The sequence below is a fragment of the Nyctereutes procyonoides genome, unplaced genomic scaffold (genome assembly GCF_905146905.1).
Source record: "Nyctereutes procyonoides isolate TBG_1078 unplaced genomic scaffold, NYPRO_anot_genome, whole genome shotgun sequence".
In the NCBI taxonomy this organism is placed as follows: Eukaryota; Metazoa; Chordata; class Mammalia; order Carnivora; family Canidae; genus Nyctereutes; species Nyctereutes procyonoides.
The window spans coordinates 26,074,423-26,095,077 of record NW_026575120.1 but is presented as its reverse complement, the minus strand read 5'-3'; the positions used below and the strand labels follow the sequence as shown (position 1 = coordinate 26,095,077).

The 20,655-nt window shown below is 46.1% G+C and overlaps 1 protein-coding gene across 3 annotated transcripts; it reads right to left on the bottom strand.

Annotated features, from left to right (window-relative positions):
• Window positions 1-19: 19 nt before the first annotated feature.
• Window positions 20-20,522, bottom strand: ABCF2 (ATP binding cassette subfamily F member 2). 3 transcript variants are annotated; one of them, XM_055335310.1, is made up of 16 exons: window positions 20,386-20,522; window positions 13,966-14,931; window positions 13,110-13,308; window positions 8,471-8,683; window positions 7,803-7,985; window positions 7,548-7,719; window positions 6,313-6,408; window positions 5,399-5,501; window positions 4,125-4,220; window positions 3,840-3,959; window positions 3,663-3,752; window positions 3,194-3,304; window positions 2,521-2,583; window positions 2,207-2,335; window positions 1,328-1,531; window positions 20-641 (listed from the first exon to the last, which is right to left on the bottom strand). In XM_055335310.1, exons 3-16 carry the CDS (start codon window positions 13,264-13,266, stop codon window positions 504-506), a joined length of 1,875 nt encoding a protein of 624 aa, XP_055191285.1. In that variant the 5' UTR covers window positions 13,267-13,308; window positions 13,966-14,931; window positions 20,386-20,522; the 3' UTR covers window positions 20-503. The 3 variants fall into 3 exon arrangements, with proteins under 3 accessions (XP_055191285.1, XP_055191286.1, XP_055191287.1); XM_055335311.1 differs by lacking the exon at window positions 20,386-20,522 and having other exon boundaries at window positions 13,966-14,949; XM_055335312.1 differs by lacking the exons at window positions 13,966-14,931; window positions 20,386-20,522 and adding an exon at window positions 13,392-13,763.
• Between the last annotated feature and the right edge of the window lie 133 nt (window positions 20,523-20,655).

The window sequence follows — 20,655 nt, the reverse complement described above, 5'->3', positions numbered from 1 at the left end:
AGAAAAGGAAGGTAGGGACCATGGCTTCTTCTTTCTTTATTGGACACTTTGTAGATGTCACGCAGGTCTAAAAGTTACACTGTTAAATAATTATTTAAAAACCGACCAGGACTAAAGCCCTGGTCCAGAGCTCCAAACCAGAAGCAGAAAGGAATGGGGGTGGTGGGCTGGGGAGTATTCCTCCAACATCACCAAAACCCAGACGAGGACCCTAAGCTCTTTCACAGGCCAACCCAGGATGTGGGCCCTTGGGCTAACCCTCAGGTGCCTCTGGCTGCATCACTATCAGGTCAGTAACCAGCAAGGTGCTGGCAGAACAGCCAGCCGAGTCCAGACATGGACAAAAGTAACTGGAAGGACAAGAGACGGACAGGTACTGTCCAGCTGTAGATAAGATCACAGAGTGCAGCTAAGGCAGGTGGGGGCAGGGAGGGGGCTGGGGAGCGGTATTGCAGCAATGCAGGAGTGTGGCCCCAGAGGCCCAGCCCAGCCCAGGCAGGGGCTCACACATTGTGGGTCCTCCTGGTGAGCTGGGGCTCTTCGCCCACCAGCTTGGACTTGAGGTGCTCCTTGTAGGCCAGGATGTCTCCAGGCCACTTGGTGATTGTCTGCTTCTCACAGACCCAGATTTCCTGTGCAACCTAGAAAGCAAATCTTAGGCTTAATAATCCTGCAGCACTCTCCCTGTCCCTGCTCAGAAGACCACTGCCAGGCGAATCCAGGAAGAAACTTCCACCGCTCAGCCCCATATCCAGCTCACAGTTTCACCGTCTCTAGGTTCTTTGGGAGGCCTAACCCAAGGGTACTATAAGCAGCAGGTCTAGACACTTCCAAGCCAGGACCTGCTGTGTCTCATCTCCAGCTCCCCAGCAGGGCCAGATCTGTTGAGAGGCTTCACCTTCAGCTTTTTCTCCACCTCCTCTTTCCCAAAGCTTCAGAGAAATGAAGCTTTTCCAGCAATGACTGGTGGTAGCCCTCCAATCCAAATCCTCCTTAGTATACTGCTATTTCTGTGCTGAAGAATCTTGGGGCAGTGGTAAAAGCACCCTGTTCTCGACCCAACTCCCTCACCAACTTTGGCTAACGATGCCGAATGCCAAGCAGGCATATTAATATCCCCAAGTAACTACTAAAAAAAAAAAAGTATTTCCAATAGGGGGTTTCTAAGTTTCTCAGAGAGCCACAAAATCTGGTCCTCGTGATGCTGCTTATGCCCTGAGACCTCCTCCCACATTCAATACACTTTAAGTGCCCCCACTGCGCTGCATTCCAGCCCACCTTCTCCGATGCCCTCTGCTCAGACTCCCGCTTCGGCCAGGGGCCTCACCTGCTGAATGAGTCTGAAGTCGTGGCTGACCAGCATCATACCCCCCTCAAACTCATTGATGGCATCGGCCAGGGCATCGATGGTCTCGATATCCAGGTGGTTAGTGGGCTCATCCAGGAAGAGCATGTGCGGATTCTGCCAGGCCAGCCAGGCCAGACACACTCGGCACTTCTGCCCATCGGACAGGTTCCGAATTGGGCTCACCTGAGCGGGGCCGTGATATTACAGAACCGGTGTTACTCCAGCCACACCGCGTGACTCGCCCCTCCCCACAGCTTCTCCGTTACAGCTATCACTATTCCACCGGTCAGAGTGAGATGGTGACACAGCTACCAGCCTCTCAGGCCTGTAAGGGACAAATGCAGGAGCCCGAAGCACTTGCCATCACTTAGGCCAGACCTCTTGCTCCCTCTCGGCACTTAAATCGTAACTAAGTGGAGCAATCCGGTGGATCCTCAATCCAAATTTAATTCCAGGAACTCGTTTTCCAAGTTTCAATTTCCCTCACCCTCAAGCACTATGGCTCATCTCACTAATCTGGGCAACAGCATGTTAGAGACTGGCATGCTATCCCTGCCGCTCCCTCATAAACAGACCCCAATACTCCAATACCTGTAACTAGAGCAAAGGAAAGCTGGTGGGTTCTCTTGGATACTAGAATCAAAGGAAGACACTTTTTTAGTAGAGCACACAACTCTTGAACTCAGGGTCATGAGTTCAAGCCCCATGTTGGCTGTGGAGCCTACTTTAAAAAATAAAGGGGTCGGGGGGAGATTTTGGGATAGTTCCCAAACCCGGGTCACTAGGACAGTGTTCCCTGACCACTTAGCCACAATCTCCCAGTTATCTGGGGTTGTCCCCACATTCCCTCCTACTGACCTGCTGTTTCCCAGTGAGACCATATCTTCCAATGATCTTCCTCATTTCTTCCTTCTCCTTGATCTCTGGATAGCACTTCATCATGTACTCCAAAGGTGAGAGGTCTAAATCCAGCTGCTCTTGTAAATGCTACAAGAAAAAAAGAATCCACTCAGATGTGACTAGTGTCCCACTTCAAAAGGAACCCTCCTTGGTTAACTGCTGAGTAACTCTACCTCTACCCAGGTACCTGTTCAAGTCAGCAAAAGCGGACTTGGTCACATGCAGCCCCCTTCCCACATCCTGGGCACCATCCCATACCCCAAGGACTTTACCTGATGGTAACGCCCTATCTTGACATGAGAGTGTTTTCGGATCATCCCGTCAGTAGGTAGTAGCTAGAAAGGAAAAAAAATTAGGTGGAAAGATAAGCACATAGTAAGGGAAACAGTCAAAAGCAGACATAGGCAGAGTAGGAAAATAAACATATGTTCACTGAATAAGATGTATAACTTCCTAAACAGAATCTGTATCATCACTTCACAGCCTGTATCATCACCTCTGGCCACTCTAAAAATATTTAGCAAGCTATACTGAAACAGATGTTCTCAAGGGAAAGCCAAGATGCATACAACACCATCTACTTAGTAATTAAATGTCTGCTATAGAACGCACCTTGGACATATATACAACATAGGTTTTTTCAAACAAAAACCTATCTCTAAATGCAGATGTTCCTCTAAATGCTCTAACTGAAAACAAAAAATGTCAAGGCACATGCATGTTTTCTCTCACTCACTCTTTCACACACACATCCTCCCATCCCTCCCTCCAAGAAAACAGCTCTAAACTTCAGCATTGTCAGTGACATCCCCCATCCCTGAAGCCAGCTCGCTCACCACCAGGGTGCTCAGAACCCTCCAAGTGTAGTGGTCCCTGCACACCCTCCCTCTTCCCCACAGTAAGCACCTACTCTTAGAAATCCCACAGCCCAACTTAACACTGTACCTCTCCAGTTAGCAGCTTCAGAAGAGTTGACTTCCCTGCTCCATTGGGCCCCACCAGAGCCACTCGTGTATCAAGATCGATACCAAATTCTAGATTATTGTAGATGCAAGGCTGAGGTGGGTGTGAGAGAGAGACGATATGAGGCTAGGTTATCCATTAATCTATCTGGCTGCTGTACCAACCCCACCATGTTCCCAGTCACCACCAGAGGTGGGAGTGCAGAGGAGGGAGGTAGCTCTCATAGCCAATCCCAAATCACTGCTCCACCCACCAACTCAGCTGAGGAATTTTCTTTCCTAGTACTTGAAAAGGGGCCACTGTGAGACCCTGGACAAGGCACCTAAGCTACTACGCCTGAAATATCCTGTGTATCGCGTGGGTTAGTGCATGGGTTCACAGAGAATTCCTGACTCTCCCAGCTTATCTTGTAAAATGCACCCCAGCCTCCCAACCACACAGTAGTACTCACCCCATCTTTTGTATACTTGAAGCTCACATTTTGCACCATAATGACAGGTGGAGGAATCTTGCCACATGGTGGGAAATAAAATGACAGAGTCTAGGAAGAGAAGAGGGCATTTATTAAGTTATGTTGCGTCTTATCCACCTCACCTTAGGGCACTAACTTTACCCAAGGAGAACCCACCTTGTCACTCACGACCCTCTCTGTCAGTCCAGATGCCATCATTTTCTGTAGTGTTTTCTCCTTGCTCTGGGCTTGCCGGGCCAACTTGGCACTGCCATGACCAAATCTAGCAATGTAATTCTGAAAGAGACCAGAAAGGGGGCATGGAGTATGAGCAGGTGCAAAATGACTCATCTTAAATGTGGGGTAAATACTGATGACAACTTCTTCCTGACTTCCAGCACCCCTAAATTTCCCAAATACCCTTATCCAACTCTCCCCTGGAGAATGTGCGCTCAGCTCTACCTTCATGTGTGCAATCTGATCTTGCTCCCAGTGAAACCTCTTCATCTGGTTCTCCTCCAGCTCCAGCCGTGTCTTCACATATTGGTCATAATTACCCTGCAGAGAAATGTGCCAGGCAAGGCAGGCAGCTTTAACCTCAGTCCTGGTTCTCAGGGTTTAGGGGGATGTGGGATGGCATCTGACTTGACCCTGGGTATAAGACTGTGCAGTAGGGAAAGAGGAAGTACATTAACAAAGTATACCCTAACCTAGAATCTGAGATCTTTCAAATCGAATGCTCCTCACTCTTAGCTTAGAGCAGGACTCCAGATCAAATTCTCAGGTTAGCCATAAAGACACCCACAGCACTAGCAGTAGCCCTGACCACAACTGCCATATGGGTATCATGAGGCTCACAGCCTTCCAAGAGCACTCCTCACCCCACTTAGAGGCTGAAATCCCATAAAGGCTATAGAAACTGCACCCAGAAGGGAAGACAGTAGACCAATCAGATTTAGGACCAGCAAGCACTGCACAATTGGACTGCCATGGTTTATAACTGAAAAAAATTGGACTTGACATAAATATTCATCAAAAGGGGCCTGACAAATAAGTTACTAGATAGCTACACAATAAAATATTAGGCAATTATAGCAAAGAATGAGGTTGCTCTATACATACTTATATGGATAGCACTACAAGACATACTAAAATGTAAAAGCAATCTACAGAAGAGAACAATTATTAACACTACAGCTGTGATATGTATACATGAAATTTCCTACAAAACCTTGCAAGTATACATGAAATCTCTGGAAGACTATGTAAGAAATTATTAATACTCCCATAGTGAGTGTATGTATAGATGAAAAGGATTTCTATTTTCTTTCTTTCTTTGAAATACAGAAAATGAAAAGGCTGAAAAGTGAGCTATTGAAATCCTGATTCCTATTCTCCATGGAAGGAGGTGTAAATGTGCTGTCGTGAAGCAGAGTCAAGTAGTTATTCAAGAAGGCAGGGAGCAGTAGGGCCTGCCTGGGCACCATGCAAAGTCAGCCTCTTTACCATAAGGCAAACACACATCATGTACACAGGCTGCCAATCAATGGCCTACAACCTGAGAGCAACTACTTTGAGACTAAAATAGAACACGCTGCAGGACTCCTTGTCCACATCTTTTTATAGCAATAGGTAGAAAACGGCTCCTAAGTCTGTTTTGTTTTGTTTTTTTTAAAGGAGAGCTTCAAGGAGCTGGTAAGTAGAGAGGTTGCTGTGGAGAAGCTGGGCCTACTCACCGTGTAATACTTCAGTTTCTTGTTGTGCATATGAATGATGTTGGTACAGACACCATTCAGAAAGTCCTGGGAATGGGAGACGAGGACCAGGATGCGCTTAAAACTGTAAAGCCGGAGAAGAGTCAGGGAGGTGCTCAAAACCTTGACGGTCCACAACACAACTGAGAGACCCAGAAAACCTTCATCTTTTCCCATCCTTACACCTGAATACTCTTTAGATTTAACGGCCAATTCCCAGCTCCCAGCAACCACCCAGGCCACCAGGGCACAATCCATCTGTAATGACACTTTGATGCTTTTTCAGTCTGAGTTTCTTCTGTTTTAATTTTCAGCAGAATGGAGATTTAACAGTGATGGTAAAAATAAGCTTATGTATACAAACATATCCATGAATGTCTCTAAAACCGTGGGTGGGAAGAACCGAACAGGTGTGATGAAAATTACCATACTCTGCTTTTTCAAAGATGGTACCAAGTGATTGCAGAGACCACTAAAAGCCTGCTCTCAGAGTTGGTTCAATATTCCAGGTTATTCAGCTCTTTAGCCATATGCTACTGCATCATGACCTTAAGCAGGAGTCCCCTCTTTACATGATGTATATAAATACAGTTAAGAGAAAGATACTATCTAAAAACAAGTGTGAAGTATGAAGGTGTTGTATTTTAAATGGGAAGAACCACGAAAATTAAAAAACAACTCACACATGTCAGGCTAAAAATAACCAATCAAACAAAATGGCCTGCCCTAAAGGTGCTTACCACTTTTTCAATCTGGCCTTCACCTGGCCTTGTATCAATTCCTTTTCTCACTGCTCTCCTATTACTGCGGTTTCCAGGCATCCATTTCCTTTAGACTCTGCTCAACAACCCCTTCGGGGACCTGCCCACTCCCAACTCCCATCCCCACCCCCTTACGTCTTTAATTCTTCTTCCAACCACACACAAGCATCGAGGTCCAGGTGGTTGGTGGGCTCGTCCAGGAGCAGCATGAAGGGCCGAATGAAGAGGGCTCTGAAAGATAGGGAAGGAGACAGAGCCCCTCAGTCTGCTGGGTGCTACACAGGAAGGACTGCCTTGCCTGCTACCTGCAACCCTGGTCAGGCCTGGCTTGGGTCCTGAAATCAATTCTAGGTCTATACCTGAGAGGAAAGGGGAGAACAAGGAGACAAACCAGAGCTGAAGAGCTGAGATGAAAGGGCAGAAAACAGGGCTGAGAAGCACAGGGATGGTACAGTTAGATGATAAGGTTATAAAAGTCCTTACAAGTCTTCCAAGTCTTACGCTGAAGTTGGTGACCATTGGGAAGACAAAAGGACAGAGGAAATAAATTGCCAAAGCAAAAAGTATTCAAGTTAAATCTATCTGATGGGGTTGCCAGCAAGGAGACCAAAAAGACCAAAAAATGTTCTCAGGTGGAATCCCAGTCAGCAGAAACAAGGGGATAGCACTGATTCCCATACCTGCAAGTAACCACACTGCAGAGCTTTTTAGAAATAAGATTTCTAGGCACCAAATTCCAGTATTCCAACTGCACAGATACAAAGAAGCAGCTAGGAAATCTAATTCTAAAAGCTCCCTAGGTGAACCAGAGGTAGCTAATCCTTACTAGCACATGGAATCACTGCTTTCATGGTCTAGGGCATATATAGGTAGTCTTGCTAAAGGTTATCAAACCTCACCAGTTCACTTAGAATAGTGGGGTGAGGAAGCCACCTATTTAACTGGGGACTTTCTGGGGGACTGTTGAGGGAATGATCGTCTATATAAACTTGCTTTGGGTCCAGGTCACAAGAGGGTTAAGGACACATTTCTTAATAGCTGCCTAATATTTTATCTTTACATAGCAAGGATTAGAAGGACTAAATCACAAAAAAAGATAGGATGGGAGTCGGGAAGAAATAAATGGACCTACTTTAACATCTTACCTCGGGCTGATCCTAGGATTCTCAAACAAAAATCCAACAATGATCACTTTGGTCAGGAAGTTCACTCCTTGACCCAAGCATTCCACCCCCTTCACATCGTATTTTTGTCATGTCTTGTCTGGCACTTACTGATCACTGACCTCTGTTCTAAATAGTTCCACTGGAGTAAGCATTCAACCCTAAGGGACACGGGGAGCTACAGAGGGTGAAGGAGGAAGAACTCACCTGGCAAGGGCAACTCTCATTCTCCAGCCCCCACTGAAGTCTTTCAGCTTCTTGCGCTGCATGGCAGGCGTGAAACCCAGTCCATGCAAGATCCGGGAAGCCCTCATTTCTGCCTTGTCAGCATCCAGCTCCTCCAGTCGCTCGTAGAGCTCCATGAGCTTCTCACACTCAGCTACGGGCAGTGAATGGCTCATGAGGCTCCCTGGGCCTTTCCTGGGAGGAAGCCCACACCCACCCCTAGATCTGGAACCCTACCATCCTCATGAGCCAGCCGCTCAGCTTCCCTCTCCAGCATGGCCCGCTCTGTGTCGACTTCCATCACACACTGCAAGGGTGTCTTCTCACTAGGGGGCATCTCCCGAGTCAGATGGTATATGTCAATGTGCTCAGGGATGGGCACTTCCCGTTTCCCAATAGCAGAGAGCAGCATGGACTTTCCTGAGAAGGGCAGGTAAAGAATGGGAAGAGGATACTCAGTATAGTTCTGTCTGTCATTCCCCTGTATCAGTTCCTCCACTCCAGCCAAACCATGACCTCACCACTTTGAGTACCTTCCTTCCTTCATTTGTTCAAATCCTACTATTACTTACCCCCACCCCCTGCTTTCTTGGGCTACCTTTCCAACTTTCCATCAGTTCTTGTCCTACCCCTCCTTGGTGAAGTCAGTTCACTTACAGTGGCCTCACACACCACCACTCCTGCCCTTCCCGCCCACTTCTCCAGCACCTACTGTCTGAAACTACTCATGTGGTACTTACCACATACTGCTCTGTACTGCTAGCTCCTTTTCCCTGGACATATGTGGTCTCCCACCCATATTGTAAACTCCTTGCTTTGCACATAGCTGGTGCTAAGTAAATACTTGCTGAGAGACAGACGAGCCAAGGAGAGATACCTCCCACCTCGCCTTCCAAGGGCCTCACCAATTCCATTTAAGCCAATGAGGCCATAACGACGGCCTGAGTTTAATTCCAGTTTGGTGTCACTGAGCAGCTCTTGACCATGAAAGGTGAGGGAGAGGTTGATAATGTGGGCATCGGTACTGTTGGGGTGAGAGGCAAGAACACCAGTGACAGCTCGAGCAGCAGCTTTCTTCATCTCAAAGTCCTCTAGTTCCTTGGTCAGCAAATCCAATTCTGGAGACAGAAAAGAAGTTTGGGAAGAAGATAAGACCAACCCTGCCTTTGCACTAAAAGCCATGCACTAAAAGAGCATTCACACAGCTCAGTTAGTAGAGAATCAGACTTTTAAACTGAGGGTTCACTGTTTGAGTCCCTGTTTGGGCATCTGTGGCTTTTGCCCCTTACTTAGGTAACTAAATGTTAACATACAAAGACCCAAGAGCTGACTCAGATGTTTCACAAGCTTTAGAGTGTGTACATTGTATATAGATCTGTCCTAATACCCTCCTTTCATGGACTGCTTTTTACTTCACAGCTTGTTCTTTTAATTCTAACTTCTCTTGTTCTTAAATGACAAATGCATGAGGGGAATGGCTAGAACTCCCAATTTTCCTTCATATGTATGTGTTAAAGAATTAGTCCTAAAACCCAAAAGAAATGAAGATACTAGAGAAGACTGCCAATTCTCTTATTCCATGACCTAGTAGAATTCCATATTCCAGATATGCTTCTAAACAGCACAGAAGAGACCAGTGTGAGAAAATGTACAAAGGGATCAACACAGGCAGAGCCAAGTCTGGGAAAACCAGATGTTCCCAAACCTGGAGGGTTACAGAGATACAAACTGACCATGAGTCGTTGTGCCTTTGTGGTTTTTCAGGCATGAATAAATCTTTAGCCTGAGAAGAACTGTACTATTAATAGCTAATCAATATTGAGTTTACTCTGTACCTGAGACCGTGCTACATCATCATTCTCCATCTAACTTAATCCTTACAACATACATAAAATACATATTTATAATTCCTGCTTTATAAGTGAAGAGATTAAATAACACAGGCAAGCTAAAAAAGGCTAGTTAGTGACAGAGCCAGAATCTGAACCAGGTAATCTTAACAATGTCACTATACTACCTTTCCATAAAGGAAAGTACCTACAAAGTGGGACAGAAATGGGGGTAGAGGGAGTCCTGGTAAGCTTCTTCCAAAAGAGAATAAGGTGATCTATTTACCTTTTTTTGGGAAGGAGTCAGAACTATGCATCAGGTTTCACAACTACAAGAATTTGCTGATTTATTAGCCTGTCATTCTCACCTATGTTCCCTTAGCAATTGTACAGAATCCCTGAAATGAGAAAAGACTATGTGTTTGTCCTCAGGAGGAAGAAAGGTGGAGTAAGGGGTGGAGAGAGCTCTCTCCTTGGGGGCAGCAATTCCAAGACAGGGTGTGTGGTGGTTAGATTTGGTCACTCTCTGAATACCACATCTTGTCACGCGATTACTAGTGCTCATGCCATTACCCACCATGGTGCTAACCCTGCTCTACCTTCAAGGAACCAACATTTAGGGAAGGGACTGATCCTCTAGACAGATGGCAGGCACTCCGTGTCCACCTCAAATAAGTGCTTGATGAGTATTTTTTTGACTGGAGATCAAAGTTTTAGTTTTCACTGAATAAAGGAACTTCCAGTCTCTTTTCTACGTGGTTATCAGGCTTCCCACATCTCCGCTTCATATCAACCCCTATTCTAGATGCTGAGAAGATGGGAGTAGAAGAGTTCATGATCTAGATCAGGAATTGGTAAACGTTTTCTTAAAGAGTCAGATGCTAAATATTTCAGGGTTTACAGGCCAAGTGGCAAAATCAAGACTTTTAAAAGTAACCACTTAAAAAAAAAAGTAGAAAATCATTCTTAGCTTGGGGGTGTGTGTGGCTTAAAACAAAGCTGGCCAGATTAGGCCAACTGCCTGTTTTTATAAAGTTTTACTGGAACACAGCCACATTCATCATTTGCATAGTACCTGTGACTGCTCTCCACTACAATGGCAGAGCTGAGCAGCTGCACAGAGACCATATGGCTCACAAAGCTATAAATACTATCTGGATCTTTATAGAAAAAAGTTTGCCGATCCCTGGTCTAGATCTCCATCTGCTCAGGCAAGAGGAAGATCAAAATTAAGAAAAAGCTATATACCCTCTTCTCCTGACCTCTTCTAATTTACAGCATCTAGGACCCAAGTCACCTCCCAACCTTCAAAAGTAATAGACTTGGGCAGCCCGGGTGGCTCAGTGGTTTAGCGCCGCCTTCAGCCCAGGTCGTGATCCTGGGAACTCGGGATCGAGTCCCACGTCGGGCTTCCTGCATGGAGCCTGCTTCTCCCTCTGCCAGTGTCTCTGCCTCTCTCTCTCTCTCTCTCTCTCTCTCTCTCTCTGTCTCTCATGAATATATAAATGAAACCTTTTTAAAAAAAATAAGAGACTTAATACAGACCTCATTTTCTGAGCCTACAGCATCCTAGGAAACATCTGTCACTTAAAGACAAGTGAACAGCACTGAAAAAATGGAAAAGGGATTCTGGAATAAACATCAGAGAGAATAGACTTTACAAGAAGTCCCTTTCTACTCACTCCTCAAGAAGACAGGATGAACTTGTGCCTGTCCTGAAGTCACATTCTAAAGAAGGGTAAGCTGTCAGAGGTCCCTTTCTTTTTCTTTTTTTTTCCAGAGGTCCCTTTCTTTGATATTTATTTCGATCTTTCCATAACTTACTACTTAAGGAGTATGAGACAATGGCAATCAGCAAAGGTTGGAGAATGGTGACCTGCAGCACCAAGTGATCTCAAACTCAGAAAGGAGAGAGGACCCACTCTTGAGACAGAGCAGAAATGACACAGGTCCCTGGCATGAAGAAATGTTTTAAGAGGGTTGGAAAGAAAACAGATGTCATGTTTCAGAACAGCAGCTCCCTGAGGAAGCAAGGTGAAAACCAATGTTCTCCTATTACTGAGATGGGGATACCACAGTCAGGTGCCCTGGAAATCCTACTTTCCTAGAAACAAAAGTGAACAAGAAATTTGTAATGGGAACATTGGACAATAATCTCAGATAGGATTCATTTTGCTACCTTTCCAATTCAGCCAGAAAGAGCTGATGACATACCGCAGAGCTGATAATGGATATTGATTGCTTCATCACAGTTCCTGAGGGCCTAGAGGGAACCCTGCTTCTCTATTTTAGAGATCACAACTCAGCCACCTCATTCACTCCCATCATTCTCAACTTGACAATCCTCTACTACTCTAGCCAGGAACAAAACTTCCCCACGGCCTAACCTTACTGCACCAGCTTTCTCCCATAACTCTTTTTAAAATATATATATTTTTTATTACTTATTCATGAGAGACACAGAAAGAGAGGCAGAGACACATGCAGAGGGAGAACCAGGTTCCATGCAAGGAGCCCAATGTGGGACTTGAACCTGGGAATCCAGGATCACGCCCTGAGCCAAAGCAGATGCTTAACCACTGAGCCACCCAGGCATCCCTTCTCTCATAATTCCTATTTTGGATACAATTCCTACCATTTAACTCTCTCCTCTCAATCACTTTTAATTCCCCCTTTTCTGAATTCCTATCTGTTATGACTTGCATTAGTAATTTTGCTCTCCTCTTCAAACATTTACTGAGTATCTCCATCTGCAAGTTTAGTCCTACAAAAAAGTATTACCCAAGATACATGGTCCCCGCACTCAAAGAATAAACAATTTAGATGAAGGAACAGAAGACACAACATAAAAAGTAACACAATATGACAGCACAGAGGTATCATGAATGCTACTATTTTAAAGGTCAGGTCTGATGGGAAAGGTTCTGCTATCCTGAGCTGGCCCTGGCAGAAATGTCAAGCATAGCCAGCACAAAAATTGTGGTATTAGAACCTGAGTGTAAAAGGAGAAATATATCACGACTAGTCAAGGGACAATAATAGTCTGGATGGACTAGGTCTGTTTGGGGAGCTTTCAGAGGGGCCGGAAAGAAGGCTAGGAATAGACTGCCAAAGGCCTGGGAAATTCAGTATCACACACTGTCATGTTTTCCTAGCTTGGCTGTACGTTATCAGACTGTTCCAAGTGCATCACTTATGTAGCATGGTGTCTAACATTTGAGAAGTGCTCAATAAATAACCTCTCAGGATATAAATAACAGAAAAGCAGCTCTCTCCCAGGAAAAATCCATAAAGCAATTCATAAGTTTCTCTCTTGGTAGAGTCACAACCCCTTGAAGGACGGAGGTATGATGTGGCAAAGAACCTGGCACACTTACCACCATGTGTAGAAATGGAAACTGAGCAAAGGGGCAAGGAACTGACCGCTTCTTCAGGCTAGCACACACAGCAGCAAGGTAGCGCAATACCTGAACGTTTGTCTCCCACTGGGTCTGTGAGAACCTTGTGTTCAGTTTCCCTGATCAATAATAAGACAGCACAAGCTCCAACTCTATCAGTTTGGTTCATCATGGAAAGTTCCGTGGCATCAAATATGTGTTTTCCAATCCCCCCCCCCCCCCCCCCCCCCCGCCCCGGCATCAGGATTCTGACTCCAGTTTGGGCATCTGTTAAGTGGTAGCAACCATCCCAGGAACCCTCATCTCCCTCAATTCACCTGTGGTCTCTCGGCCATTGGCCTCATTTTTCTCCTCTGCCACCTGTGGTTCTGTGACAGTATCTCCGTTTTCTTCGTGTCCCTTTCTGGGCCGCTGTCGTGCTTTGGCAGCTTCCTTCTTTTTGGCTGCCTTCTTCTTGGCCAGGTCAGAGGGCATGGTGATGAACCACAGGGGTACGAAAGTGTTCTTACAGGGAGTCTGAGGAAAGGCAAACACCCCAAATCCTGAACTTGCGGTAGAACGCCTGGGCCCTGCTCCATCCCGCTCAGGAATTTCCCTACCGAGCTTCGGATACCCAGCTCCGCCCAAGCCTAGCCGCTCCAAATTTTGTCAGGGTCTCTCAAGCCAATTCTGGTCCTCGGCCGCTCTTCTAATCTCAGCATCTCTTCCCTCGGGCTTTGTCCACCAATCTCCACGGACTGCCTCACTCTGGAAACGCTCCTCCTTTCAGGGCCTCCAGTTGGGACCAGGTTCTGCCCCCTCGGCAGAGGTCCCCGTCTCCGGTTTCCCCACAACTTGGCGCTCGGCGCTCCAGCCGGGCGCCTCACTTTCCCGGGCTTCCTCCTCCCGTCCGCCTCAGTCCTCCGCTCCGTGGTCCCCCTCCACACCACCTAGCCCTCGGGCCCAGCTTCTTCCCGGGACGCACTCGTCTTCCCCTCGGTGAGTCCCCTCGGGGTCTCCTCACTCGCTACCCTCGGGACTTCCCCCAGCCCCCGCCCGTCAGCGTCTCTCCCTCGGCCCTTTCTTCTCCGCAGCCTCCTCCATCCCGACTCCGTCCCTCCTCCCTCTTCTCTTCTTCCCTCCCCCCCCCCACCGGCCAGCACCCTCCCCCCGGCGCCCCTTCCCCCAACTCACTGGGCCTCGCTGCTCGGCCTCTGTCGCAACAGAGCTGCTCCTTGGGCTCCTCCGCGTGCGGCCGGCTCACCAGCCAATCACGGCATCGCGCGGCTATCGGCGCGCCGCCGCGCAGACTCCTGGGAAGTGTTGTTCTCTAGTCGCGGCGGCTAGGGCGGAGACCCCTCCTCGAGAACTACAGCCTGTCGCAGGGGCCTCGCGGGCCCGCGTGACGCCATCAGGATGCGCGAGGATGGCGGAATTAGAGTCCAAGAGCCCCAGCCAGCCTGCGCGATTTGGGGGCCTAGAAACTGCAACTCCCAGACTGCTCCTCGGCTGAGGGGGTGGGCCTTCCAGGCTGTACCCCACCTCGCAGAATCTGTGGCGTTCTGTGCAGATACTGAGTTTATAGGGCCGCCCCGCCGGCCCAAAGAGCAGGGAGAGTAGTGACTACCCTTCCCAGCATGCGTCAGGGGGGAGCGGCTCGGAACAATGGGGAGAGAAGAGGAGGAAGAGTGAGGCGACTGGGAGGAGGGGGCGGAGGAAGAGGCACGTCGCGACGAAGATGATGCGAAGGACGGAACTCCTCTTGAGAGAAAGGCGTCCTCGTTTTATGGAACCGAGATTTTAGAGGCTGGTCCAGTGTTAACCAAACTTTTGAAGGGTGCCGAACGTTGCTCCTGAACCTTGGCCGCTCAGCCTACACACTCCAGAATGGTTTGATTTTCATCAAAGCTATGTAAGTCTGGTGGTAAGAGCTCTGAAAGTGAAAGAAGAAAGACCCCTTTCCTGAGTTTAGCTGTGTCACTAGTTACACGTGGAACGTTGCACTTTCTCTTTGAGTCTTACTCTTTAAAATCCTTCACGGGCTTCTCATCGCCTGCACAGTAAATCCTAAATTAGTAGCCTCAAATAGAAGGCAGACCCTTTGTGATCCGTTATTTCTCCCGGCTTCTGATCATTGGTGCTTCAGGGTAGGTGACACAGCTGGAGGAGGCAAATGAAGCTTTTAATCCCTTTGAGCACATTCTCCAAAAGTGCCCCCACCTCTGTTTAAAACAAAAACAGGGGGATCCTTGGGTGGCTCAGCGTCTGAGCATCTGCCTTTGCTCAGGGAGTGATCCCGAAGTTCTGGTATCCAATCCCGCATCCGGCGCCCTGCATGGAGCCTGCTTCTCCCCCTGCCTCTCTTTCTCTGTCTCTCATGAAAAATCTTAAAAAAAAAAAAAAAAAAAAGTAAAGAGACCACGACATTCATGTGATAAGTGCCACAAAAGAAGTGGCTTATGCACGTTGCTGTAGTACCTAGATGGGGACCACACTTGACATAGCATAACTGAGTGGATTCTGGGGGGCAGACTGCTTCATTCAAACCCCACCTTTACAGCGGGTGACCTTGGGCAAAATACATACTCCTCTGTAAAATGGGAATGATAGTATTTACCTCATGTAGTTGTTAGATTAGAATTTAATTCTTTTTAATAGGCTAATTATTACTTAGAGTTCTGCTAGGCTGAACTCTGCTACTAGTAGAATCTTTATTGAAGTATGCACTAGATATTTATTTAACTTAATACATTTAACAAATATTAAGCATCTACTATCGGCAAAAGCATTGCTTTAGGTAAAGAACATAGACAATTGTTAACTGCAAAGCCTTTTTAAAAAAGATTTATTTATTTGAGAAAGAGAGCGTGCAGAGAGGGAGAGGGAGAAGCAGACTCTGCATTGAGCAGAGAGCCCTGACCCGACATGGGGTTCAATCCCAGGGCCCCCAAGATCATGGTCTGAGCTGAAGGCAGATGCTTAACCAACTAAGCCACCCAGGTGCCCCTGCAAAGCCTTTCTTTATGAAGTAAAGAAGTTAAATATGGTTGTGGATCACATAAAATCACTCATCCAAACACATAGCTTCTTGGGAGCACTGTCAACAATATGTCTCCCTCTCCCAGCCTCATTAAAATGTGTGGTTACAGGCAAGTTAACAGGTTACAGAGAACTAACGTTTATTATGCTCTTACATTTATGCTATCCCATTTAATACACACACACACACACACACACACACACACACACACACACACACACACACCCTGCCACTTACAAACCATTTTGCAGATTAGGAACAAAAACACAGAGCTGTTAATAAAACAGCCCTGCTGGTAGAAGACAATGCCAGGATTTGAGGCTGGAATCTTCTGGGTTGTAAAATGGCTTGGGATGGCCAGAGAAAGATTAACTAGTTACTTCTCTGAAGCCACCCACATAGCAACCAATCACATCCACGATTCCCCATGATCAGCAGTTGCTGGGCAGAGTCTCCCTCAGCACAGCGAGTGGCTTAGAACTGTTGGCCATGTAGAAGTTCTGCCATTCTCACCTAGGGTTTGATCTTTTACAGGGAACAGACCTGGGATGGGGAAAGAATGGGAAAATGGAAGAGAGATGTGGGTAGAGAGGAGAAGAAAAGAACTGGCTAAGTATGAAAAATCACAGGTCACTTCTGGAAGGAAAAACATTTGGTCTGGACTCTATTTAAAATATGAAAAAACAGGGATCCCTGGGTGGCTCAGCGGTTTAGGTTTAGCGCCTCCCCTCGGCCCTGGGCGTGATCCTGGAGTCCTGGGATTGAGTCCCGCATCGGGCTCCCTGCATGGAGCCTGCTTCTCTGCCTCTCTCTCTCCCTATGTTTCTCATGAATAAATAAATAAAATGTTTAAAAAAATAAAATAAAATAAAATATGAAGAAACAGTGGTGCCTAGCTGGCTCAGCAGTGAAGCATGAAACTCCTGATCTTGGGGTCATGAGTTCAAGCTCCATGTTGGGCATAGAGCCTATTTAAAAAATAACATAGGGGATCCCTGGGTGGCGCAGCGGTTTGGCGCCTGCCTTTGGCCCAGGGCGCAATCCTGGAGACCCGGGATCGAATCCCGCGTCGGGCTCCTGGTGCATGGAGCCTGCTTCTCCCTCTGCCTGTGTCTCTGCCTCTCTCTCTCTCTCTCTCTCTCTCTCTCTCTGTGTGTGTGTGACTATCATAAATAAAAATAATAATAATAATATAAAATAAAATAGGGCGGCCAGGGTAGCTCAGCGGTTTAGCACTGCCTTCAGCCCAGGGCCTGATCCTGGAGACCTGGGATTGAGTCCCAGGTCAGGCTCCCTGGATGGAGCCTGCTCCTCCCTCTGCCTGTGTCTCTGCCTCTCTCTCTCTCTCTCTCTCTCTCTCTCTTTCTGTGTGTGTGTGTCTCTCATGAATAAATAAGTAAAATCTTTTAAAATAAATGAATAAAATAAATAAAATATGAAGAAACTGAGACCCAAAGAAGGAGATGTCTCATCCAGAGTTACCTAGATACTTAGTAACTTAGAAGGGAGAAGGATCTGGTACTGTGTTGTTCATCATGGTGGTCCCTAGCAACATAAGGCTGTGAAGCACTTGAAATGCACCTAGTCTGAATTGAGATGCTCTGTAAGTGTAAAATAACTATCGGTTTCAAAGACTGCATGTGGAGACGAAGGAGGCAAGGATATGCAATGGGAAAAAGTCTCTTCAACAAATGGTTTTGGGAAAAGTGGACAGCTACATGCAAAAAAAAAAAAAAAAAAAAGCTGGACCACTCTCTTAGATGGTACAAGAAAATAAACCCAAAATGGGCTAAAGACCTAAATGTAAGACCTGAAAGCATAAAATTCCTAGAAGAAAACATAGGCAGTAATCTCTTTGACATCAGCCATAGAAAAATTTTTCTAGGTATGTCTCCATTGTCAAGAGAAACAAAAGCAATATTAATACTATTGGGACTACACCAAAATAAAAAGCGTCTGCACAGCAAAGGAAACCATAAACAAAACAAAAAGACAACTGAATGGGAGAAGATATTTGCAAATGATATATCCAATAAGGGGCTAATATGTAAAATATATAAAGAACTTCTATAACTCAACACCACAAAACGCCAAATAATCTAATTTTAAAAGTGGCAGAAGACATGAACAGACATTTTTCTGAAGAAAATGGCCAACAGATACATGAAAAGATGCTTAACATCACTATTCATCAGGGTAATGCAAATCAAAACCACATCCCACTTGTCAGAATGATTAAAATAAAAAATGCAAGAAACAAGTGTTGGTGAAGACAGAGAAAAAGGAACTTTTGTGGACTGTTGGTGGCAATGCAGACTGGTATAGCCACTGTGGAAAACAGTACGGAGGTTTCTCAAAATATTAAAAATAGAAAAGCCATTAAATCCAGTAATTCTACTACTGGATATTTACCTAGGGAAACAAAAACACTAATTCGAGAAGATATACACAGCATTATTATGTTTACTGCAGCATTATTTACAATAACCAAGATACAAAAGCAATACAAAGTGTCCACAGATAGATGAATAGAGAAAATCTGATACATGTGCACAGTGGAATATTAGCCACAAAAAAAGAGTGAAATCTTGCCATTTGCAACAGCATGGATAGATCTAAGGATATAATGCTAACTGAAGTCAGAGAAAGATAAATGCCAGATGATTTCACTCGTGTAATTTAAGAAACAAAATAAAGGAACAAAGAACAAAAGAGACAAAACCAGACTCAACTACAGAGAACTGGTGGTTACCTGAAAGTAGGTGGGGGGAGGGATGGGTGGAATTGGTGAAGGGGATTAAGAGTATACTTACCATAATGAGCACTAAGTAATGTATGTAATTGTCAAATCACTATATTGTACACCTGAAACTTATATAACATTATATGTTATACTGGAATTAAAACAAAGTAAAAAAAAAAAAAAACGAAAAAGATGGCATGTGGAAAAAATGTAAAATATCTCAACTTTTTAATATTGATTACATGTTTAAATGATATTTTGGTATATTTAATATAATAAATATTATTAAAATTAATTTAACCTTTTTTTAAATGTGATTAGCAGAAAATTTAAAATTACATTTTATTCCTGTTGGACAATGCTGGTCTGGAACCTGTACCTTCCAGGGTCAAGGTGAGCATCCCTACTATGCTTACCAGTCTATTCTAACAAATCATTCACTTACCACTTATTATGTGCCAGTTGCCCAGGGGAGATCAAATTGCAGTCTAACTAAGGATGAGACCAAAACACAGTAAAGGAAAACAAATGTTGTTAACTTCTATTTTATATACCTCCTAGAATGGTGGTTCTTAACTCTACCAGCCCCAATATTTCCTTTTAATAGCAAACTTTCCTTTAAAATAACATCCCCCCATGGGATCCCTGGGTGGCGCAGCGGTTTGGCGCCTGCCTTTGGCCCAGGGCGCGATCCTGGAGACACGGGATCGAATCCCACGTCGGGCTCCCGGTGCATGGAGCCTGCTTCTCCCTCTGCCTATGTCTCTGCCTCTCTCTCTCTCTCTCTCTCTCTCTGTGACTATCATAAATAAATAAAAATTAAAAAAATAAAAATAACACCCCCTTTACTATTTGAAATAAGTTCATAAGTGATATAACCTACACACGCAATTTAAAAAAAAAATGGGTCTTAACTGTAACAGAAGAAAGAAAAGGAAATCCTTTCCAGTAATTATTTCACTATGCTAGAAAACAGTCATATGTTTGTACCTGTATATAGGATCATCTTGCATGTGACAGTACAAATGTAGACACTCTGAACACCAGGAGAACACTGCTGTCCCTGATATAGTTCTCCAAAACAGTAACTTAGTAAATTCCTGAATGAAACAAAGTACTATTTCCCTTCCATTTACATAATAGTTACATTCTTGAAAATTCAGCACATATTACAACCCTGCAAAATTATTTTGTTTCTATATATAAAACACAGGCTCAAGGATTAATGATAACCTTTCCCCTCCACCCCCCCGCCCCCACCCCCCGCTTACAGGAGTGTTTATCAGGAGGATATTTGAAAGCTGTGGGGGCTGAACGAATCCTTTTGTGTGACACTGTCTTGCAAAGTGCAGGATACCTAGCATTCTTGGCTCTTACCCTCAACCTTAGGACAGGATCGCTCCCACGCACTTGCAGATTGCCTATTAGGGATGTGCCTCCCGGGTAGGGAACCCGCAGTGGTCTTTGGAAGGCCCCGCCTGCCCTCCAGCCCTCCAGCCCTCCAGCCCTCCAGCCCTCCAGCCCTCCCTGGGGCAGCATCCTTCCTCTCTTAGGGCCTACACAGGAAAACTCTCCACTTTCTGCCAAGGTACCTGACTGAATCTTGGGATCTCAGCATTCCTAAGTTCCCCATCTAGTTTGATTCTCCCCGTCGTGTCTTTCCGCTGGGCTCTACTTTCTTGCAGCGGTACCTATGACAGGCCGCGATTTCCTTTCTACCTGTCGACATTTCTGGCATGTCAGTGTGTGTGGAACGCCTGCCTCCCCCCGCTCTCGGCTCCCCGAGGGCAGGGACCCTGCCCGGCTCGTCTACCACCTGTTCGCTCCGTACTTTCAACGCCGGTCCGCAACTTAGCAAGCAAGCAGCAAACATTTCTGAAATAACTCAGCGGATGACGGGAGAAGTCGTCCAGGAGGCAGAAGCGCGCCCACTGAGGCGAGCGACCTTTTATCTCCGAGGCAGACAAAAGTTGAGGTTGAAGGTGCGGCGCGCCTCCGGGGCCGCTCGCCGGTTCTGCGGGGGGCGGGCGCCTGGCAGGGCAGCCACGTCACCCCACGGCGGCTGCGCAGTGCGGGGAAGGGGCGGGGAGACCGCCGAGGG